The 24,821-nt window shown below is 39.0% G+C and overlaps 1 protein-coding gene and 1 long non-coding RNA gene across 6 annotated transcripts in view; one reads left to right on the top strand and one right to left on the bottom strand.

Moving 5' to 3' along the window:
* The window catches only part of TBL1X (transducin beta like 1 X-linked), a 204,543-nt gene extending 198,705 nt beyond the window's left edge, over positions 1-5,838 (bottom strand). Inside the window, exons 1-2 of one of the 5 annotated variants that reach the window (XM_062601262.1) lie at positions 5,763-5,838; positions 4,885-5,072 (exon numbers count right to left, since the gene is read on the bottom strand). In XM_062601262.1, the coding sequence (XP_062457246.1) occupies positions 4,885-5,072; positions 5,763-5,773 (199 nt within the window). In that variant the 5' untranslated portion in view covers positions 5,774-5,838. Of the gene's footprint in view, positions 1-3,783; positions 3,835-4,045; positions 4,073-4,884; positions 5,244-5,762 lie in introns of those variants that run through there. The other 4 variants (XM_062601296.1, XM_062601277.1, XM_062601284.1 and 1 more) reach the window with 4 other exon arrangements.
* A 6,909-nt stretch (positions 5,839-12,747) lies between these two features.
* Positions 12,748-24,391, top strand: LOC134139855 (uncharacterized). The gene is made up of 6 exons (XR_009958273.1): positions 12,748-12,825; positions 14,311-14,402; positions 15,246-15,342; positions 19,871-19,984; positions 21,206-21,307; positions 24,291-24,391. It is a non-coding gene; the product is annotated as an uncharacterized LOC134139855 (long non-coding RNA).
* The last annotated feature ends 430 nt before the right edge of the window (positions 24,392-24,821 follow it).

A 24,821-nucleotide genomic window follows, 5' to 3' on the forward strand; every position in this document is an offset into this window, starting at 1 on the left:
TTAGTGGACTATGTACCTTCTGGTAATAAATGAATAAGATTCCACACCCAAACCACATTGTATATATGCAATGCACTTAGCTAAAATGTTCAAATAATTATTCTTCATACTATAATACTTATCATTGTCATGGATACTGTAGTGTTTTTGGCATAAAATTCCGTTATAACTTGCAGAATACTTAGAATAGTGAAATTCTAAAAACACTTCAATTTAAATAGGACAAGCAGACATGTATTGATTGTACCACAGGCAGAGAAGTTCAAAAATGGGGTTAAACACTGTGATGCACCTTCTATTGCATGAAGGCAGCAAAACGACAAAAATGGAAGTCAAGCCACCAGACGCACCTAACTCGAAGTCTCTTGTCCTTACTGCAGCCATACTAGTAAACTAATGTGGAAGAAGTGATTGAGGGTTGGGAACTGAACAGAAGATTATAGATGGAATAAACAGGCTGCAAGTACAACCATATACTCTTTTTTTTAATAACAAATGAAGAAATCTATCACCTGCTCCTACAGTGCAATTAAACTAAATACAGACAAATAAGCGCAAGAGGAACAATACTGGATATCTGTGCCCTTTAACATGCAGAAACAGTTACGTATGTGTCCATGGTTGAACAGAAAGGTTGAAGAAACAAGTTTATGTATTTCTATGTAATTACTGCATATTAGTAGTTCTTTGCCACAAGAAAAAAAATGGGTATAAAACTACGATATTTTCTTATGACAACGAACATACTTTGATTCCACCTAGTTTTTATACCATCCTAACTTCATTTAGGAATAACTATGTTGCTTTATAACAAAAGAAGCCTCTTGAAATTTTACATTAATGACTAGACTGCCCTAAAAAAGCCCTTTAAAATATTCACTTGTCTCCCAGAGAAAATAAAAATAGCACATTTTTCACCTTCAGATGTTCATTTCAGTTTTGCCATATTAAAATGATATCTTTTGTATTTACAGGAAGACTGCTATTCCTATGTAGAGCTGTAGTTCCAATGTTTTTGTTTAATTTTAACCAACTTGTCCAAGTAGGCCATTTGGTAGAAACCTATAAATGGCACCCAGGGGGTCTGGGTTCTTGCTGTAAAGAGGTCAGCTATTTCCTCCTAACTAAAAATAGTCAAGAGAAGGGAGGGAAGGGAGTATAATTTAGCAGTTGGAAAAAGTTTACAAAATTATTTCCATCTTGCCTCATGATGAAGATTATGAAAAAGAATCTGCCCTCGAAAGTTACAAAAGCTTGATCATTTTATAGGCATGCTGGTGTACATAATCTAAAATAATACTATGAATTAAAACAACAATAATAAAGAGAATGTAGGCTAAGCATTAGACATTGCAAAAGTGAAGGAAAATCTATACCCTCTTTGAATAAAATAATCTGATTTATCAACAGTGGCACTTTCAGGTGTTAACAATCCTGCTCTCTCCTACCAAATGAAGTCACAGTATTGTCCAGTAGATAAGGGACTACAATCAGCTGTTGTTCCCTTGAGTCAGTTTCTTCCACCATTTACCTTCCTGCTTTTTTTGTCTCTCTCCTTGACTGAGATTACAACCTTTTCAGGATAAGAACTATCATCTAGGATATTCCCAAAATGGCCCTGATTTGAATAGAGGCCTCTTGGCACTATTAAAATATAAACAATTCAGAACAGACTAGAGCATAAATTCTAACACCAAAATTTAAAAGTCGTCAACAGAAAACAGTAAGAATGCTTCGAAACAGTGACCAAAATACTACATATAAGAAACGTCACACTACAGCCTTGGGACAGGTTTTCCAGCCAGAACGCCAAGCTGACCAGAACACAGAATATTGCTAACATCTCACGATTGACTTTTCTGACTTATTGACCATCTGACTGTTGGTTTATCTTCTACAAAGAAACACCACCTGGTCTGTGCTAAAGGATATTCTCTTCTATTCCTTTTCAAGCTTAAGGACACAGGCCTTTAATACCTGCTGCTACCTGAGGAGTTGCAATTCCGGAAGTTCCTCAAGGAGGCAAGGCACATTATACATTTCAAGAGGACAGCAGGTCTACTTCTGCTCCTGTTGCCATGGAAATGGGAAAAGCCCATTTGTAAATAAACACGAGGACTAGAACTGGAAAAACTGGCAGAGCAGACACCTTACAGTCCTAAATACAGACATGCTGGCCTTCTCCATCAAGAATTTAACATATGTTTGCTCTTTTGATACTCTTATTGTTGAGCAGATTTGCCACCTGCTGTAAAGCAGAACAAGCAGTGTAATACGTAACAGAGGTATGACAGACATCAGACATGGAAGTTCTGTTACTAAATCAAGTAAGAGGGAAGGCAAAGAGTACATTCAGATAACTTACTTTCAGAAGGGTATGTGTGTGTGCGTGCACATGCATGTGTGTGTGTGTGTGTGTGTGTGTGTGTGTGTGTGTGTCCATGTTCTAAAAGACTTGGACAGTTGCATAGCTGGCAGTGTTTACATGCATGAATTATTATTTATCCTCTTTGCTTCTGAAACAAGCTGTTTAATCTTTGGGGGAGAAGAAACAACACTGGCTGTTCCTTAGCTCACTGAAGGTGTTAAACTGAGATAAATACAGCAGCTCTGCTTACATCTCTGCCAGTTTTTACTATTATTGCACATAGACCAAGAAAGGTTTAATGCATTTTTAATGTGCTAGCATCCTCCCTCTCTAGTTTTCCTTCCCCCCCCCCCAACAAAGCTTTCATGGGAAAGCTTCCCATTTCTACTATTACTGTCTTTGAGATGTTGCAATGTGTAACTGTTAAAACACATACACACAAAAGAACACCTTAGGACAATCCTGCTCTGTTGCCAACGTTATCTGCTGTAACAAAAAGAACATATTTATTCCACAATTTGTGCAATATTTCTATATTTGATTACATACTAAGTTTAGGACAGGAGGAGGCCTAAATCCAGCATGTGCAAACACATGGCAAGCAAGGTAGGTATATTACGTTAAATCTTGTATATGCCACATGAACACTTTCAGTTAAAGGATCACTAATAAATGGATTAAGGAAGAAAGATATGACATTGTATTTGTCACAAGTAAAGACTTTGTATTTATTACCCACAATCAGGTCTCCCTCTGGAACAATAAATTTAATTTTATACTATTAGCCTGAAATATCAATCTTGAAATTTTAATTTTACACTCCATTTTATTCTGCTCATCATTTGATTACTGTTTTCAATGGAGTATTCCGGTTTTCTGCAGCAACATTATGCTAAAATATTTTTTTTTTGAAACGGTCATCGTTCCCCCTCCCCCCCAAACACACACATATACACTTCTAAGAGTTAAGCTGTACATCAAGAGAAATGCTACACAAACTCTCATGGAGAAAGGTGAAAGACTTGTTAAAGATGACGTGAAGGAAAGCTTTTATTCAGTCCCAACACTGGCTTCGAGAAATTAATATGCAAGCTTAGGCTAACTTTTAGGGTGTGGTTTTGTTTGTTTTTTTTTTCCCCTTTGTGTGTCGTGCAGGATGTCTGCTTGAGAATTCAACAACATATAACCAAACGGGTCAAGGGTCATCCGCTGGCTTCACATCACCCTACACCGACAGCTACCCTCACACCGTGTTAGGCCGAAACGCTGGGGCAGCTGCCGAGGCCAAAGCAGCGCGACAAAATGGGGGGCAGGATCAGCATCGCTCGGATGGCGGTCGCCGAGGGGAAGGTGCCCCCCACCCCCACCCCCGCCGCAGCTCCCCGCGGCGAGCGCACCACTCGGCGCCGCGGTACCTTGCCCTTCCAGTTACAGGAAAATTAAAAAGCGCCGCTTCATGTGTCGGCCCTAAAACGCGTGCAACAGGTCCGTCATTCCGCCCTCCTGCAGCACTGCGGAGCGCCGCGCTTTGCCCCGGCCCCGCCGAGGGCTTTCCCTGGGCGCACCCGCGTGCTTCCAGCACTCCGTAACGCTTCTAAGTTAGTTGGCAGCGGTATAAATCATAGTGGGGGGGGGGAGGGGAGGAGGAGGGAGAGAGGAATTAACTTGTTTACCTACTTGGAAGTAAACTTCGATTTACTGGAGTGGTCGGCTCCTCCGCCTGCTGCTGATTCAAACCCTGGCGATGAATGGGCTCCCCTCCCCCACCCGGCCTCGGCAAACTCCACACTTCAGCGGGAATACCTCGCATTTTTCTCCCTTAGCATTTCTGCCCCCACACACACACACCTTTTTTTTTTTTTTTAATATATATATATATATATTTTTTTAATAATATCTTCGAGCTAGGGAGCCACTTCAGAAACTCTCCCTCCCCTCCCCCCCGCGCACACACATATACACACACTCTCAGCAAACAGCTTCTCGCCCAATTCAAACGAAGATTAAAACACACCGACCAAAGACGGCAACCCCAAACAAATCTTTCCTCTCCCTCGCTCTCCGGGAGCGATCACGTTTTTGCCACTGTTCTGCCGCAAAGAAGGAAAAAAAAATAAAAACACACCAGGGTTCAAAAACTTCGTCATAACAGACAAGGACTGAGCTAATCCTCTCTTTTATAAAAAAGAAAAAAATAATAAAAAACAAGGCACGGCTTGCCAGCGCTCGGCAATGGCTCGAGGTTCACCCAGCAGCAGCAGCAGCTCCAGGCGCACCCGGGGGGGGGGGGGGGGGAGCGCAGGGAGCTGCGGGGCCGCGGCCGCGGCCGCCCGCCGAGGGGCGCGGAGCCGCCCGCACCCCGCCGCCCGGGCGAGGGGAGCCGCGCAGCGCCGCCGCGGCCGGGCAGCTGCGTTTGTCACCTCTGCGCGCACACACACACACACACACCAAAAAAAAAAAAAAAAAAAAAAAAAAAAAAGGGCCCAAACGATGAATAATCCGCCTCGGAAACTCACCTCGCTCAGCGGGCGTTAAAGGCACAGCTCCCGCTCCTCGAGGCGGCGGCGGCGGCGGCGGGGGGTGGGGGGTGTTTGGGGGGGGGGGGGTGTTGGGAAGCCTCAACTTCTGCGGGCGGCGCACGCAGAGACTTTCCCTCACTTGCCGCGCATGGTGCAACTCCTCTTCCCCCGGGGTCCCGGCCAGCCTGCGAGGAGACTGTAAATCCCCCCTCGCCGCCGCCGCCGCCGCACACCCGCCTCCTCCTCCCCCTCCGCACACACAGAGAGCACAAGGAAGTCCCGGAGAGTGGGAAGGGGAGAATGGAAAGTTTTGGGGCGGAATGGCGGTCAGGAGGTGCCGCCGCTCGGCGCGGTTCCGTTGGCCGTTGGCGGGGCCGGTGCGGGCGCGCGGCGGCGGCGGCGGCGGCGGCGGCGGGAGCGGCGCTGAGGGGAGCCGGCCGCGCCCGGGGCCCGCCGCCACCACCGCCGCTGCGGCCGCGGCCGGCGGGAGGGGCAGCGGGCCGGGGCGACCGGCGGGGGGCGACCGGCGGGTCCCCGCGGCGGGAGGGGGGCACCCCTGCGCCGTCCCACCCCGCTCCCTCCCTGCCTCCCCTCCCCCCCACTCCCGGCCCCGCGCGCCCCGCAACGGTACCGCCGCCAGCAACGTCTGCCCGCGGTGCCCTGAGGTAACTCCTGCCCCGCGCTTTCACCGCGCACCCGCGCCAGCGCTGCCCTTAACACCCCCCTTAACGCACTAACAAACCCCCAACACACATACACACACACACAGGAGGGGAGGAAAAAAAAAAAAAAAAAAAAAAAACTCTCCCCTCCCCCACCCGGCTGGAAAAATGAAGCATTAACCTTGTGAGCTCGGCAATAAGGAGCAAAAATACCTAATACACATGGACAGAGTCCTTTCCCCCAGAGCCGCCCTTCCCCCTTCCAGCACCACCACCGGCACGTACAGTTGGGGGCTGTGTGCCCACACATACGCCGGCTAGCCCGGGTGACTCCGGGTTATTAACCGCTGCTGCTGCTGCTGCTATTATTATTTTATTTTATTATTATTCCCGCTCAAGTTTCAGCCTGGTTGGAGATGCCTTTCCCTTTGAAGAGGTTCACAAAAACCAGCTCTGGCGACCGTCAGCTGAAATAAGCCTGAATTCGCGTTGTTTGGAGTATAAACAAGAGGAAGGCGCAATTTTTGTACTCCCTCCCCCCCAAAAAAACACCAAACAACGCAACAACCCCAAACCACCAAGCCCAACCACGCTCCAATTAACCAGATTGGACATACGCCCCTGAACCGTTTTCTCCTTTTCAGGCTATTCCAGTTTTTAGAAAGTGGTTCCCTCTGCGCTGAGCGAGGCAGCAAAAGCCCGGTTCTCGGTACTGTAATTTGAAACAACACAATCAGATCACAAGACAATGGGGTGTTTTTCAAGTTTTAAAACAGCTGGGAGCTCACCAGTCAACACTGCACACAAGCAGAAATAAATGTCTCCAGTCGTAAGACCTGGCTGATGTAAAAATAACGCTGCTACAGCACCATCAGAGCACATTAAAAAACGTGGGCTTACACGGTCTCCATAATTGTGAATCAGCAGAATGGATTTTATTACTTATCGAGTAGAAATTCAACACCCAGAAAAATGTGGCTGCTCTTTTGCCTTGAACATGCCCTTCTTCCCTTATTGTATTTATTTTTATTTTTGCTCTGGATGTGTACGGCTTGGTGCTGAGATATTACATTCAGCGGGGAAAAGAAGGGAGCGATACAAAACCCCGTGCAAGCAAATGATGCAACACTGCCCTGGTTACATGTGCTTCCCCTCCCCCGCCGGAGCCGGCGCTGGGATTTTTTCCGCCTGTAGGGTCACTTTGTGGTTGATTGATTCTCCTTTCGCCTTGCTCAGTCATTCAGATTTGGAAAGTAAATAACAAGTTGACATCATTACAGCTTTCTGCATTACTGTGACACATTCCTCGGCTACCGCGCGATGCCGACTAGCTGCGCACCACAAAACCGCCGCCGCCGCCGGCGGCCCCGGGCTGCCGGCACCAAGCCGCCGGCCTCGCCTGGTGCCCCCGCAACGCGGTCCCCGCTTCGCTAAACCCTCTCCCCACCGCGGAGCCCCGCGAAAGGCCTCGCGTTTGTTTTTCGAGGAGGCGAAGCATCCGGCCGTCCTGGCCTCATAGCACCGGGCAAGTAATAAGATTATCTGAGCGCTGCCTGGATGTCTGCTTTGATATGCTAATCCTGGTAACAACGACTGTCACTTAGCATCATAATTCATAATTTCTTTTAAATGACCTTTCTGCTTTTTTTTTTTTGTCTTATTTTGACACTAAAGGGAATTTCATGCTTGTTACGTGTTTAGCCTAGAGCCTATTTACTTGCTGTCACTGGAAGTTCTTATGGCAAAATATGATACCATTAAAGGCAGCAAAACAAAGACCATTGCTACATGCATCAACATATATATGTTGAAGCGAGAAATCTTGAAACACAGGGAATATTATTAAAGGCTAACTTTAATATGATTCATTTTCATATTCACGATCTAGAGATTACAGTGCAAGGCAATTATCATTAGACAGACATATATGCAAAATCCTCTCGTTCTATACAAGCACCCATTTGTCTGGTGTCTTTTTTTTTTTTTTTTTTTGAAAAACTATTAGATTTCAAAGGTTTGTGTTACTTAACAGTCTAAACAAACAAAAATTTACTGAGATAGTACTGAATTTTACTTCTCATGCTTTTTGTTTTTTTCCTGCTTGCTTTTTTTTTATTATTATTTTAAATCCACCGGCCTTACAAATGATGTAAGCAATGTAAGCTGATAGTTGAGTCACAGTTTTAAGTCAAGATTTTTGCAACTGCCATGGCTTGATTGTTCAGCAGGGAGACTGTTATCATTTACACTCATTTTATGTTCTGTAGAGAGTAATTCAGCTTTGGTAAAATCAAGCAAAACCTTTATCCACTCCAGTTGGCCCAGTTCTTGCCATTCAGCGTTGTTATGCTAGCTCAGCTCTGTGAGATTTATAGTTGCAAAACAGAAGCGTTGTATCACAAGGAAACACTAGAACATGTGGGATTTCCCTAGCAGCACCCAGGTAGGTGAGTGATAGCATTCCAGGTTTGCCTAAATGCAGCCTTCAAAGCCATACGTTTGATTTTTCAACAGCTGAGGAGCAGCACATGCTCATCCTCCCCAGCCTCGATGCTCTGGCCACATAGCCTACCCAGTGGCTGCACCTTTGGCTCAGAAAGCTGTCATGTCACAGCCAGGTGCCTGGTGGCTTGGTCATCCAGATGCACCTTTCTCCCAGGCCAGAGCCCTGCTACAAGCTGCCTTTTGTGGAGCGGCCAGGGAGGCAGAGTTAGTAAAAGGCAAAAGGTAGGATGTACTATGGGGAACCAAAGTATTGCAAGGTCATCATTACAACATCATGTCGAAAAAATGCAGTGACTTTTACTCCATTTTATTTGGACACAACAGCTGTATGTTTCCACCTTAGTGTAACTCCTGCAACAAGTAGGACCAGAAGAAGAGGGCAAATCTGAAAAGTCACAAGTGTCTAGCTCTTCTTGCTTTCCGAGCTGGTTCCTTTCCAGTTCTAAATTGTCTTTACGCAGCTGTGTCTGAGAGAGAGCAATTGTAGGAATGGTCTTAGCTATGCTGGGAAGCCAGGCAGGCTACAGCTAACTCCTAGAGAGAAAAGGTTAAATATTGATGTAATGCCTGCCTAGAACTTAAAAAGAAGTCTATCAAGGAACTTGTTTTTCTCTAGCTACACTTGAGTGGCTAAGAGTGGCAGCACAGAGTGATGAAAAAGACTTGTTTTTTTTTTCAATTAAAATGAAACAAAAAACTTCATAAAATGATGGTAGGGAAAAAGAAGAGTGAATCATTGCAGCTATTATTATAATGATTTTGACCTTTGTGTAACAGAAGAGTCCAAAATGACCATGTATAAAAGAAATCTCTAGGTTTTTAAGAGTTTGTTTTATAACTTCAGACACACTGATTGTGATTTGCAGTAGAGCTCAGGTCCTATAATTCCAGATGAAGGAAGCCATAGTTGTGGTTTCTTACCCTCGCTAAAATGGAAACCCAAATCTGAAACAATCAAAATCAAAGGCTGGCAGTGCTGGCCTACTGCAGAGATAATGGGATCATAAGACAAAATATTTTGCATTTTAAAAGATAAAAGTCATTGTCTTTTTTAAACTTTTTATGCATTGTATTGCATTCGTAACTGTTTCTAACTCTGGTTTCCTCCACACTATGTTTTCCTGTTCTCTCATCATGCAGAGGAAAGTAATTTCTTTTGAATAAGAGAATCACTTAAATAATTGGTTTTACTTTTATGGAACTATAGTTAAATGCTTCTCCTCACAAAAAATTCTGAAATACTGATTAATTATTTGCTCCTCTAATGAACTGTAAGAATTGCAAATCTATTAATCTCATGAAGTTTTTAAGAGATTGAATATGAAAACTTTTGACATGATAATGAAAACTGAATTGATGTTCTACTGTGGTATTCTTATGTTGTAATATGCAGATATTGTGTACACTGAAATGTGACATATTAGGCACTAGTCCTCCAACACTTAGAAACATATTAAATATAAGTGCTTAGTTTTCCTCTTATGTCCCACAAGACAGTTTGTAGGAGGATGGGAGAGGCTTGCAGTAGCGAGAGTCAATTCTTATTTTGTGAACATCTTCACAACATTTGAAAATTTTCAAATAAATTTTCCTATAGAGCCACTCATGTGAGCAACTGCTCTGTAGCATCAAAAGAAGGTTTCCCATTTAGTTATTTGTTAAGAGTTACTATTTTAAAAGGAAATTCTGATCAATTAAGATATTTTCAGGAATTGAGACTATCATTGGTATTTTTTTTCTCATGTTATTTAACTGATATCTTTAAATTAGACTGAAAAGTTTTACTAACCTCTGAAACTGTTGTGCAAGCAGGCCTGTTGAGTAAAACAGCACTATTAGGGAGAATAAATGCTGTGGAATTCTAGAATATTTGCTCAGTCTGAAGTCAAAAGATATCAAAAACCACCATAGTGAGAGATTTAGTCTCACAGCTTTGGAAGTCAGTTAAGAAGTATGATTTTGCAAAGAAAGCAAACGTCATTTTCCTGTCATTTGTTAAAGCTTTATGTGACTTGCAGTACCTGCACACTCTTGCAATATTTTTTCATCTGCCTTTTCAAGATGCGGCAATCTAGATTCTTTGAAAACTGATAAGAATCCAGTCATTTCTAGTGGGAATTTTGATGCTATTACACTGTAACAGAAGTTACTAACTGCGATACACTATTCATAGTTTCTTTGCTGTGCCATTATATAATCAATGCACATCTACCACTGCTCAGGGACATTTCATGTTAGATAAGTGTTAAGTCAAGTGTATTTTTGTTTCTTTATATAAGATGATAAGAACATATCCACTGATTCTTCTAATAGTGCAATTGCAATAATCTTGTGTTGAAATAAGTTAGTGAAAAACTCCTATATATAGAATGCATTGTTCAGTACGTGGAACGTGTATATTTGTTACTGCTTAAGGTAAAACCAACTCAATCATCAACTTTGATGTGTGTAATATATATTCCTCTGATCTATTTAGCGGGTTGACATGATAGGCCAAGCTAGCTATATGGGTCCCTTAGGATCCTTAGATGGAACAGAAACTTTTTGTGTTGTTCTAATTTACTTTTAGAGACATTTTGGCATCCTGCCAGTCTAGATAGAAAGAACAGAGAGGTGATCATCTCTTTCTTGTTTCCCCAGTATTGCCTGTCCCCAGCTGTGCAGAATTAATGTTTGGGATAGCATTTTTTTCCTCCCATGAAAGATGCTGTAACAGATAGTGATTCTAACTAGGAGCTGGCTGCAGAAAATGAAAAACCTAGAGATTAACAAGCCCAGTCTCCTGCAGAGAAGCCAACCTACATAAAGGCTGGGTTATGGGTGTGAGAGATGTTGGACAGGTATCAGCTCGCTTAGTTGCTCAGGTGTTCTAGAGGTTTATTAGTACTGAACTTCTGAACGTTGTGACAATGTCTCCCCTTGTCCTGTGATTCTATGAGGCCAGCATCAGAAATGGCCCTGGTAGCAGGCTTCTTGAAGTGGTTAAAGTGAGGTAGGAACCTGAAACCTGCTGGTAGAGAATATTTAACTTTCCTGAAAAGGTTTTGTTAATGCAGATTGTAGAAACAATCCATCAGAGAATTTGTCAAGAAAAACTCTCAAGAAGATTCCAGTCCCTTGCATGAGAAGAGTGTACAGAGCATGAACGAGCAAACAAGAATTTCATGAAACAAGATGTTGCTATGTCTAGATAAGCAGGTGGCATGGTGCAGATGTGTATGATGATGCCAGTGGTTCTGGGACCCAAATATCTGCATTGTACCAACACCAACAGCCAGATGCATCTCCGCACTGGGGGCATCTAACTCTAGTCTGGTGCCACGGGCTGCCTCCCATGTGACAGCTGGAGCACCTTTGATGCATTCCTGAAGCACATCTCTGGTTGAGTTCAGTTCAAAAGGAAGCCGTTTCCCATGCACAGAGATTGCTCTGCTGTGTGTACCGAAGTGCAGTGAGGGGAGAGAATCGGGTGATTCATTTCAGAAGTGCATTCCTGATTCAAACTACAACTCTTTTTTAGACACAGACTGTGATAGTTCCCAGTTTCTGTTGACTTTGTATTGTATAATATTTTCTATACTTTAAAAGATTTCTTGTAATTCACAGGGGCTACTCAGTAAAATACCTTAAATGTATGGATTCCCTTGCCAAATGCAAACTTTTTGATTCAAGAACTTGAAAATGGATTTTTTTAATTCATTTTCCGTAGTTACTTAAGCATGCCAGGTATGCTATATCTTTTCTAAATGTAAGCAGTTATTTTTAGGAACAAATAATAGCGAGGTGAAGGATTCTGAAGAAACTCATACAAGTAATGTTAATGGTGGCAAAAAACAAACTGAATTTGAATGCCTAGGGAGGTGCCATGGCCAAAGAAGCTGCCACGATTATTGTACAGACAAAAAGGAAATGTAAAAAAGGAAAATCAAGGTTATACTATCTATTTGGCAGTGGTGCTACTGCTACTTAGTCCCATTCAGTTATCTGCAGTTTAAGATGAATGACGATAAACTGGAGAGACTACAGAGAAGAGTACTGCTAATGATTAAAGGATTGGAAAATGGCTTATTTTTAAAGATAGTGATCTGTTTAACTTATCAATAAGTAACTTACCAGCCTAGAAGAACTGATGTTTGGGAAAAGAGCTAATAGAGCGTTCCTCACTCTGTTACACAAATGTAGGAAATATTTGCAGCTCAAAGTTAAAGACAATGTGGGCATAAATGCAAGTTTTTAGGAGCAGAGGAAATTAACCAGTGAACCAACTGGTGTGGATATTCTCCAACTGTAATCTTAAATCAAGCATAGCTCCTGAATTTCAAAAGGGACAAATATAAAGAAGTCCTATGGCTCATTTTATGGTCTTATGTGCTCAGACTAAACTATCACAATGTGCTTTCTAGCCTTATAGTCTACAGACCTAGGCTTCTCAAAGTGGTATTTCTGAGATGTCAAAATATCTGGTTGGATATCTAATTAAATATCAATATATTTAATACAAACTTCCATTTAAAATTGATAATCTGGCAACACAGAAGTTTTACTTTGCATTGTAAATTTGCATACACTGTATTTTTATGAGTGCATGCAAAGTGACTGTTTTTCTATTTCTAATGTAAGTAGTTTTGTTTAAAGCAATTTTCCCCATAGTTTTGTTTTTTTTTTTTTTCATATTCTAAAACTTTTCTCAGGGAGTTTATCCAAGAAAGAAGACACAAAGGAAAATATAATGGTCCACAACCTCTCTAGCAGTAAACCAAACTAATACAAGGTTAGTAAGTCAGACCTGCTTTTCAGTCTTACTTTTTATACAGTTCTAGTTTACTTCATATGTTTATGGCCTCTGTTCACTGGCTTCAGTTCTCTACGAGGATATAAATAAGGATACATGATAGAGAGAAGAAACTCAGCCCATTGTTATAATTAACTTTAAAATACAGCACTACTAAACACATTACATACAATACTACAGTGTTCAAAATGCAGTATTAGCAAATATTTAAAAATCCAAGATATGCTTCCACACTTTGGCCAACAATTTCAAACCCTGGGTATTTAAATAAAGACTTTCAGGTACCAAATCTATTTTTAATCTCTCTTTTGTTCTCCTTGAAATTAACAGTGTTTTTGCCACAATTTCAATGGGAATAGCATAAGGCTCTTCAGTTTCAATACCTTATAACTACTGGAAAAGTAGTGGATATAATAGAACCTCTTTAGGTAATCTTTTTTTTGTGTGTGCTATTGCAGTTCCTGAATAACATAGTAGATTATATAAAAGATGGAGTAGTGATGGAGAAACAGATTCAATAAATCAGTTCATCTCCATTATAACAAAAATACTTCCTAAATTCTTTAGTGTCCTTATTTTTTGAATCAAGTATTCCTACTTTGCCTGTTAATGCTAGTAAGTGAGAGGGAAGTTGCTCACTCTTTTCTTTCTTTTCTGTATTTCTTCCTTTCTCTTCTCCTCTGCTCTGCTCTGCTCTGCTCTCCTCTTCTTTCATGCAAAAATAGGGATTGTTTTGACTGAAGTAACAACCTGAAAACTCAGTGCCTGGTAGCATATACTTGCTGCACCCGCATACCATATATGGATGCCACATTTCCTCCTTTTTACTGAATTCTATAGTGCTGATTTTTTCTTACTAATTTCAGTGTTTGCTTTAATGTTGATATTAGAAACACAAGTTAGGAAAGATAATAGGAATGAGGTAGTTCCTGTATGCCCCTTAGCCACTCTCCTTGAATATCTCCATAATGTTTTTAAGTTTCACTATGCAATTTGAGACTTCCAGAATCAGACTTGACAGCTTTGGCTTCAAACTATAGCTTCCTCTGCATTATGTCATGGCAAATTTGTGACTGGCAATATTTTTACAAGCTGCAGTTGCTTATGATTCCTCTATGCATTTGGCTATGTGTATATGTTACTGTTTCTTTTTCCTTTTCTCATGTTAAAGAAGAGAAATATGAAGATAGATAGAATATTAAGATAGTTACATTGTTTTGTCTGTACCAAGTTCTTTAGTTTTTCTATTTTCAAGACTGTTAAACATTTCATTTAAATTAAATCAAAATTTTGTAATAAAGGATGCAAATCTGTGAAAGAGTCAACCCGAAATATTTTGAGCCATTTGCATAGGATTCTTCTTTTTAAAGCTATTTCTATACTTAGCCTTAGAATACAATTAGCTGTTAAGCCCTAAGTTTCTTTCTTTCTTTCTTTCTTTTTTCTTTTTTCTTTTTTTTTAAGGGCAAAAATGATCTAATTCTGGCTTAGATAAATTATATCTCTAACTCTGTCAACCATGAGAGATTGAAAAAAGCATAACCGAGATATGTGAGGTAAGCACAGTTTTCAGAAATATACCAAAAGTGGAACTGAAAGTGAACTTGAATATAGTGTTTAAATTTACTATTTTTAAGTAAAACTTTGAATTCAAAATAGCCATTATATATAATATCAAAATTCAAATACTTCTGAAAGAAAGATTAGATGAAAAATCACCTTTTTTTTGTACGTGGTCTACTGTAACTCTAATTTCGGTGTTTTCCATTTCTGTATGTCAACAAATTTAGTTTGATCCCTCTGTGATAAGAATAGAGGCTGTGTCTTTATATGCTTAATGTGAGATATTTTGCATGTTTCTTCACTTGTTTTCCTTTTAGAGCTCGAAGGAACCTGATCCTGAAATTAGCTTGAGGTGAAAATATTGAAAATAAAATGCAATATATATACAAAGAATTGTAACAAAGTGATATTATGAAGTTAAAAACATACCAAATAAAATGGGATTGCTACTCTAATTTCAACACTATAGTATTCAGAAAATCAGCTTCAAAATTAGAGTAAGACTGTGTTATTGTTCAAGCTGATTGTTCTGTAACTTTCGAGATAGAGCAGCAATCACTTTTCTTTTAGTCTTATGGTCTCTTAGTTCTGCAAATCACAGTCCAAGATGAACTTGGACTTAATTGGGAGTAAAAGCAGCTGCAAGGTTCACAGAGATCATACAGTTTCAATTATAGCCTACATTTCCGCTCATTAATGTTTATTTTGACTGTTGTATCAGTAGTGAGTAGCCCAGCTAAAAAGATTTATTTGCCAGCTAGAACCAAGTGAATGTCTGCAACTAGAATTTGGTCACTAAATAGAATAGAATTACTTTTTATCTTTCTTTTGTTCAGTGCCATGAAATTCTGAACAACTTGCCTCCTAGAAAGGTGACCTTCAGTGGAAGCTTCCTAATTGCTTGCAAAGACACAGATTGTCTGAATCGTTCTGGTAAGGTTTATATTAACTTTGCTTGATATTTTCTTTCATTAAATCTAAAAATTCCTGTTTAAGAAAACAGCAAAGCATTTATCAGATTTATCAACCAAAACAAAGTCATAAAATTACCTATTTTTCAATATAATTTGAGGGTTCACAACCATAAATGAATGTTTATATATTTGTATTTACACACATCAGCAAACACAGACATAATATACAAACATGCTTCATCTAAAAACACATATCCTGAACCTAATCCACAGCCTTTAGCTTCATGAAGCGTCCAATGAAATCAATGGGACCAATCTGCCAACAGTCCTTTACTACCTTCTGATACCTTAAAAAGAAATGGCTTTGTTGCTCCAGTTGCATTGCAAGATTTCTATTGTTTACTTAGGTACTAAGATCCATATTGCTGTCTATCCACCCATTTATATACAGGTACTCTGCATATCTCAGTAGTAATCAAAGCCTGAAGCTTGGAATTAATCTATGTCCAGTCCCAGATCTACCAAAAATGAGGAACAGAGTAGTAATCTTTTCCTTATGCTTTTTGTTATATTCATTTTGAGAGCAGCAAATAAATTTTATGTAGAGTTTTCTTTTTTTCTCAGAAAATGCTATAGTGAAAGGAATTGTAGAGAAGCCACTTTCCCTTTTATTTCTTAAACTGAAAAAAGGTCACAGTCATCAACTTATTTTACTTAAAAAAAACCCTTGAAATGTAGCTATATGCTCTATTTTGAATTTTAGTATTCCCGATCACATCATTTTGTTGTCAGACCCAGAGAAGACATCCCGTGAGTGTGTAGAGCAGTTCGTGCATGTGTGTGTGCGTGTGCGTACGCATGCATTTGCCTGAAAGGAAGGAGTGTTTCCACATGGATCCTCTCATGAAGGCCCAAAGAACAGAATGAACCCTCCAGCTTGGTAGATCTGCAGGAATGAATACGAAAGAGCAGGTTTCACGAAGGCTGGGGTCGCACATGCCTGGCTCAGGCAGCATTAGGTCCTATGAAGATGCTTGCACGCATGTACTTCCAAATGGCCATTGCAAACCTGAGTTCATGCAATAACATAGCACCCCTCTGAGACAAAGTACAATCTTCCTTACCACTCAAAAGTAAGCTGAAGCCAAGATAAACAAAGAGCTTGCCTGTAACTAGAATGGTTACAGTTTTATCATAAAATATAATGTTAAGTGAGATCACTCCATTTGTGTACAAGCAGTTGCAGCAGTGTACCTTCCCCTCAACAAAAAAATGAAATAAACTATTTGGGTAAGCCACAAGAATTTGTGCTCACCCAAAACAAATGATTAAAAAGATCACATTCCTAACCAATGTAATTAAATCAATGTGTCTTTTCTAATTTAGATCAATCTAAAATGACTACTTAGTGACCACTATCAAGAAAACATATTCAGATTGGAAAATCCCCACTCCCTTTTCCTCTACATCACAAACACTTCAGAAGGGAGAATTCCCAGTATTAGTTTAAAATACTAAAGTCCCATTAAAGCTAATGGACTTCTTTCTGTTTATAGTAGCTGAGGCAGTTGTCCCTAATTTCTTTCTGCGGAAGAATGTGCAAAGATTTCAGATATTTACTATGAAGTGGTGGACATGTTGCAAGCTTAACATACTGCAAAGAGATGTTCCTAAAGTATGAAAGAATGATCAAGAAAGAAAGAGGCGTCTTGTAGATAATATCTATTTTCCATCCCCCCCCCACTGAATTCTACACTTTGGCAGTGAACATAAGTGTATGATTGGCACTATTGTCTTATTCTTAAAATGAACTGCTAATACTTGAGGAATACTCTCAATAAAAAATGGAATCACTTTAAAATACTTACAGATATTTCTAAAATTAGCACTCCTCTAAAGAGTCTATTTACATGACTGATCAACGGATACACCTATGGGTGGGAGAAACTGTGGTTAATAAAATAAATGAGAAAGGAAATATTTTGTCAATTCATTTTTTCCTATACTTTTATGGGATTTTTAAAAACTGTTTTTTATTCCTAAATTCAAAAAACCCCTCACTTACCCTACTCACACCAGCTGCCATTCTGCTTTTACCATTGTAAATATGTGCTTAAAAGAGGAGAACAAAGCATAGTGGGCTCCAAAATCTCAGCACAGACATTCCCCTAGTTTCTGAAAGTTTTAGGGTGCAGTTCTGGCTTCATTAAAATCTGTGGTGAAATTGCTGTAGACTTCATAACAATGCACATTTAATCTTAATGCTTATTTTTACTTATTTTTTAATAATAAAAGATGACACATTAGGGAATGTATGAGATTTCATTCTACCAAATAAATCAATTAAATAAAGAAAATAGAATAATAAATGAGCTTACCAAAATAAAACTAGAGTTGCATAAAAGCGCATCATATAAAATAAACAACTTTTTTTTCTTAAAAAGTTTGCACACAAAGTTGCCATTAAAGTAAAATGTGACATTTGGGCAAACTTTACCAATGAGCTACTGAAAAGTATTTTAATTTGTACTTACATTTACATTTTAGAATTATCTTTTTTTTTTTTTACTTCTTTATTTAGGAATCTGTAAGCTCAGTAGGGCCAAAAATTATTACTTCCTTTGTGAGAAGGAAGTATGGTTGCTGAGTAATATATATTGTACTCATAAGACTGCTCATAAGTGGTAGTGCTCCCTACCCCTAAAAGCTGAATGTTTTCCGTATTAATAATGCATTAACCCTCCACATTCCCTGTGAGATAGGGTAAGAGAAGAGAAAATGGCAAAGGCATAAAGTAATAGTTCCCAAAATTCTGATTGTGGTTGTAGCTATGTGATCGTGCTTAGAAAATTTTGATCATGAATCACACACAATTTAAGTGTAGGTTTAAAACATGATACATGCAATGTGAATCTACGGGCACTTGCTATAGCTGCAGAGGGCAGAAGCCGCCACTTGGGAGACGATTATAGAAACCATGGGCTCAGCTCCCTCGTGTGAATAAGCTCTTTCACCCCTCAGTGAAGAAGATCTGGGTTTTCATGAGACCTTCAGCATAGGTAAAAGACCTTCTGGAGCGGGTAAAGAAACTGCCCTGGTGAGAGAGGATGTAAAAGGAAGGCCACAGTGGAACGGTTGTTGGGCCAGGTTGCCTCTCGACAGGACCGGGGCAGGCAGGAGGTGGGCAAGAGACCTCCTGCCAACCTGACTTTTCTGTGATTCTGCCATCCTAATTTCATACACTGATTATTCTGTTGGAGCAAGGGAATTGGGGCAAGAATAGCACCTCCATTAAAACCATTTCTAAGATTCTTATGTGATGCTAAAGTACTTGTTTTACTTCACTGTAGGTCCCACATATGCCCTAGGGAAAAGCAGGAATTCAACACGCTCAACAACAATAAAAAAGGAGAATATTTGTTTATAAACTTGAGTATTGTTTTAACAACCTAATATTAACTAGCCAGGTTTGAAAATGATGGTCAAATTATTCATAGAGCTGAGAGGCACTGCGTACAAAAATACAGTTGTATTTGTATTACAGATTTTACAGAAATGGAAAAAAAAATTGAAATTTTTGCTTTCAATTTTTCTTTGCTTGTTTTTTCTCATTCTTGCATTGTGAAACTGGGATTGTGAATGGCCACCTCTGTCTTACAGTGCTGATTCCTTGCTGTCTAGGCTTTACAGACTTTTATCTGTTGATAATTTACTTGTGTAAGAGTGATCAAGATTAGGCTCAATAGTTCTACTTGCAGTCTGCCCCTTTTTATGTTGAAATCTAATGCAGAATTGTCAAGAGGTGGGTTTCTGCTGAGATATTTGGGTCTAGCATAGTGGCAGCTGCCTGTTTGAATGTATTATTTAAATAAACTTTTAAGTGCTCCTTTTCAGCCTGTGCTTGTGTATGTGCAAACTACAACAGCTCAGATGTACAAGAGGCTACAATGACTGTTCATAAGACTCTAATTTCCCTCCTCAGTTGCTGCTCTGTGCAACCTTTGTGCATTTATCTTTTCATATAAATTCTACTTTAAGTGCTGATTTATATTTAAAAAATCTAAAAATGTAGCCATTAATTTGTACGTGTTGATGTATACCTTTCAAATTAAATGAATAAGGTAAAAAAAAAAAAAAGAAAAAAAAAGAAAAGAAAGCTGAACTCATAGCCTGATTATTATTTAACCATTTTCTGAAGAAACAAGTGTGGAAAAATATATATTTTTCTTCTGGAACTTTTCATTGAGTTTTCTGTGTTAGGCTTTAGCAAAAGTTTATCTGGTATGATAAAACCTGTTGTCCACTTTTCCCTTGCTATCTACTTTATCCATCTTCCGGCTTGTTTTTTTTCTTCTTGTCCCTCTCTACTACTATTAATGTACTATATTCTGCTCCTGTGTTTTTCCTAAAATGTCTTGATGTTCATGTATTTATACTCCAAATTGTAACAGCATGTCTCCTATTACAAGTGAAGTACAATACCATATTGACCCCGATGCTGAAAACACTCGCTTTATTTTACTTGCATTATTTTGTAATTGTTACAGTCAATAACGCTGCCCTACTCCAGGGCACCAGGGTGCCGACAGCCTGCCTGGCACTCCGTGGCTCTGAGGGAAGCGCACAGGATGCACCCATGTCAAGCACTCTGAGATCTACTTGTGAGTAGCTGGTGCTGATCTTCTCACTTCTGGATAAAATGTTTGATCACTGAAATCGGTGTGCATTACTCCTTTGACTTTGATAAGAGCCAGTCTGTATTTGCGTAAGCTTTGAGGAAAATATAGTTTAGCTCCCAGAAGTTGTTTCTTACTTTTGGAAAAAAGTTTCTTACTCTGCCTAGCTGTTAAGCAAATATTGTCCTGGTTTGTAAATTTATTTTTCAGTCTCCTGACAAGAACTATGACTCTGAGATTTCTGACTTGGGAAAGAGGGAAAGGTGCAATACAGTGGATCATAATAAAATATAGCTTCTATTCCCTGTGTTTTGCATCCCTTCAGTCATTCCTAAGGGTACATTAAAGATTCAATCTCTCCTTGTCCTTCTTAACACTATTGTAACCCCTTCCTGCTTTTATTGCTCATAGTGCAAATCAGCTCCAATTTTCCTACACATACAAACATATGGGTTCAAGATGTGGTTGTTCTTTCAGAAGGAGATGGCATCTTTTATTTTCCCTGAAACTGAATAGGCAGTTGTCGCAATCCAAGCTATTGTGCTAAACTAAGAAAAAAAGAAAAATAAAGAAAAATAAAGGTTATAAAATGAGAGACTGTGTATGGGTGGCAAAACTGGGTGCTATGTAAATGTTGTGCAGAGCAAAAATATGCTTATAAAATAGGCAATAGAGAATTAGAGGAAACTATTTCAGTTTACATTCAAGTATATTATGGGACTATTTATAGGGCCCAAAAGAACTTTCTGAGCATTAACACATGTAGTTTGAGACACAGAGGTGGTAGAATCTATATAAAGGTGAATAGACATGTAAAACCAGAATAACTTGTTAGCATTTACACTGTTGCTGCCTCCAGGCTGTGGCAACTATTTCACCCACCTTTTAGAAATTTGTTCAGTGTTTTTCTGTGGGGTGGATTAAAAGACAGCATTTTCTTAAGGTCAGGGAACGACGTCAATGATAAATCAACCTAATCTTGTACAATTCTTTCAGAATAATGAAGGACACATGTGAGAACTATATAGAAGAAGTTACTGTTATTAATAATGGACTATGAAAGAAGGTGGGGAAGGCTGGGTTTATGTTCTTGTTCCTCCTCTCAAATTATAAAGATCAGATGCTGTGTATGTCTCCGGAAAGTAAAAGACGGAAGTTTCCTGTTTGTGTCATGTTAGAAATTCATCTCTTATCACCCTTTTCTAGGCAATTCCTTGGAGTCTCTAGACTTCTATACAGAAGAAAAATAGAAGGACTTCTGACATTAGAAAAGTCTATGCAAATGAATCCTGAATAATGAGATGGAAGGTGAGTTTTATTCACACTATTTAGTTTTGATTTTAGCTCAAGTTCTGAAAAACACTCAGGAGAAAATTTAGCTCACTCTCTTTCTTCAGGGCAGACAAAGTTCAAAGTGAACATGTGAGGTCTCCAATGACTCCTCCAGCAAAGTTATGAGAGAATTAGCCTTCTTGGTAGCTTAAAGGTTAAAAAAAAAACAGAAAAAAAAGAAAAGAAAAAAAAAAGAAAAAAAAAAAAAAAAAGAAAAAGAAAGAAAGAAAGAAAGAAAGAAAACCCATTTCTCTCCCACATTTTATCATGCATTTAACCTTTTTAATAAATTATTGAGAAACAGAGCAATTAATAGTTTATCTTTTAAAACATTCTTATCTAGATTTTTTGAACAAATGGAGAAAAGGATGGGGCATTCATCCATCTTTTTATTACCTTTTTCCCACACTGGGGAGTGCTTTATCCTTCCATGAGCCATAACAAATGGTTCCATTTGCTATGGGATTTGCTCTCAGCTGGGACAGAGACTGTGGTATGTCTTTACCACCAAAAAGCTGTGTGTTTTAAAGCAAGGAAATTAATATGCATTACTATCCTGCTCTAAAATCCCAGTGGAGTCAAAGATCATTTTTACTACACAGTACCTCAGTCAGGCTAGTACTAAACTTTTTGAGGTGACCATTTTCAAGTATGTTAGGGTAAATCAATAGAGATTTGTTTTCTTGAGGGTTTACTGAAAACCTCCCACCCTATTCTAGTTATCGTATAACACAAGAAAAATATATTTTTAGGGGAGTGGCAGAACTTAAAAGAGAAGGAAAAGAATCTCTTTTTCTGTACCCCACTGCAGCTTGGCTCTCCTGATGTGCCCATTGAAGAGTCTCTAAAGAAACCGGTTTTTTTTTTCCTAAATGGATGTGTGTGGGAGAATCACATTCACACCTTGTCTGAAGAAACTACTCTCTTCATCCCTTTTCACAGCTGACTAAACAAACAGTACTGGCTTAACGATGAACCACAAACAGCAGAACTGATTATAGCCCATACTGAAGAAAAAGCTTGATTCAACAGGGTTAATGAAGGTCAAATGAAACATGGTTTATATTTCCATTACCCACCAAAAAACTTGCATTACATTACATTTCATTGCACTACATTTCTAGAATTTCAGTCCAAAGTCTGGATTCTCTACCTACTTCATTAGCCCCTCTAGCGGACTTCAGTTTCTTTGAGGTATATATTACCAGTACTACCTTGACTTGCATAAGTGGTCAGTGTAAAAGTTTTGAAGGCATCAGTATCTCCATTATTAGAGCCATATTAACCACAACATGAAAGTTTCCTTTATTTAACAGGACAGATGTGTACTTCACAAGATCACTTCACAGTTGCCCTTGTTGGACTACAAGATAGTAGCTTAGGTCACCTAATTTGGGCTCCAAGTTAGAGGTAAAGGATAGTATAAATTTATAATTTTCCTTTAATTGCTTTAACCTTATTTGTACCACTACATTGTTTCCCAATTAATCTACAAAGTTTGATTGCATGTAAGGTGACATGGACAGGAAAATTTCCTGACATACAATACTTTGAGCCAAATACTATTATTAAGACCTTTCCTATATGCAAAGGTTAATATACTGGGCCAAGAAGCCAGTGCTCAGGTGAGTTTGTTTCTGTAAAGTTGACAGACCCTTTGACCATTTTAGTGACTGTATAATTCCATTCACTTAATATTATAGGGAGAATTATTCAAATTCATCATTTAAATTCCATTTCTCAGATATGCCTGACAGCTCTTGGAAATTAGAGCAATACACCTGAAAGCAACTAAAGGATGAATATCTGCATGTTACCATTCACTCTGCTTTGGAATCACTCATGGTGCTAAAAAGAGTAACTAGTTCATATGGATTCTCTCTACTATGACTACTTCCAGCAGTAAAACTGTCTTTGGTATCTCTACACAAAACTGTAGTGTTCAGGGTAGATATACCTATATGTTTTCTTGGCAGGCACAATTTTCCATTCTAATGGAATTGTTACAAATGTATACATATAAATGTACATGTATACAAATGTATTTGTATACAATTGTCCATTCTAATTAGAATGAAAGTTTAACTTTAGGCTAAAACATAGGGAAAGTTTGAGCAGAAAGGTTAAAAAAAACCTTTAACATGACAATTGTAAATATTCTAAAAATATTTACTGAAGTTCCTCTGTTTTGGCCTAAAATCATCATAGACTGAATGCCTCATAAAAAGTTTGAGGATGTCTACAATGAATTTTTTTTTAATGAAAAAAGTAATATAAACCCCAGGAATTCCCACTTGCATTTAGAAGCTGGTGTTTCAGAAGTATTTGCCTAGTAGAGAAAGAGAAGCGAAAGAGGCCAGAGAAAATGAAATGTAAGGAGAAGGTTAAGCTAGCTTTGAAGTCAGGATAATTTAAGGTGCATGAAAATGCAAGAGTCAGGTTGGCAGTTGGCAGCCAGGATATGAATGACTTAAAAATTAAGACAAAGTGCAGAGTGTAATAGCCTCCTCCAAAAGTGAACAGACAAAAAATAAAAAAGTTGTAAAGGTTTAAAGGTTTTAAAGTTTTTTTAGGGAAGGTTTAAAGACTATTAATTGGGAGACTATTCCAGGACAACTTTGATTTGCACACATCCTTTCAGTGGATGTAGGCATTTGCTTCTACGGCTGCAGTTTACTCAGATGCATAATAGAAATGGGAAAAGATACTTTTTTGAAGTTAAATGTACTCTCTTGCAAAGTGTGAATATAGGTATGCATAAACCATGGGTTCTTAGTGTCTAATGGAAAATAGGTAGGAAATGGTATAAATTGGCATAAATATATTTGATGAGGATACAGCCATTTACATTAGGTGGGTATTTGTTTCTTTTTTTGGTCATGTTATGCCAAGTCTTTCACACTGTCAAGGTGATTTGATTAATATACTGCTAATTGCTTTTTTGAACCATACCTGGCAGGATTCAAGTACCTCTTCAGAGATGCTGGAAGTCCTGAGCTGACACTGGAAACAACGTATCTCAAGGACTTTCAGAATTGGCCAAGCATGTTTTGCACCTTAGAAGACCAGACCCTTTGTGTTTATCTTCAATAAAGTTGATATCTTGTGTTTTGTTTGATAATTATGCATGCAATGACCTTGATGCATTACAGTGCAAGATTACAAATGAGAAACATCACTGATAGTAGTAGAAAACATAGTAGTAACAAAAGGCCAAATACTTACACTTTAGGGCAATTAAATCTTTCTGGACTAGGACTACTACTTTCTTTTTTTCTTTTCCTTTTTTTTTTTTTTTTTGTTTGTTTGTTTGTTAACATCTAGCATGGTTAGGTCTGGGCTTGTGGCTGGTGGGCCTATCAGGTTCTATGACTCAGATATATAACAAAATTCAATGTGTGTGCAGGTACAAAACTTCTAGCCAGTAGCTAACTTCAAGCATCAAAATAAATCCTAGTAAGTTAAAGTAACTAGCTATTTGTTTTTGAGT

The sequence above is a fragment of the Rhea pennata genome, chromosome 1 (genome assembly GCF_028389875.1).
Source record: "Rhea pennata isolate bPtePen1 chromosome 1, bPtePen1.pri, whole genome shotgun sequence".
In the NCBI taxonomy this organism is placed as follows: domain Eukaryota; kingdom Metazoa; phylum Chordata; class Aves; order Rheiformes; family Rheidae; genus Rhea; species Rhea pennata.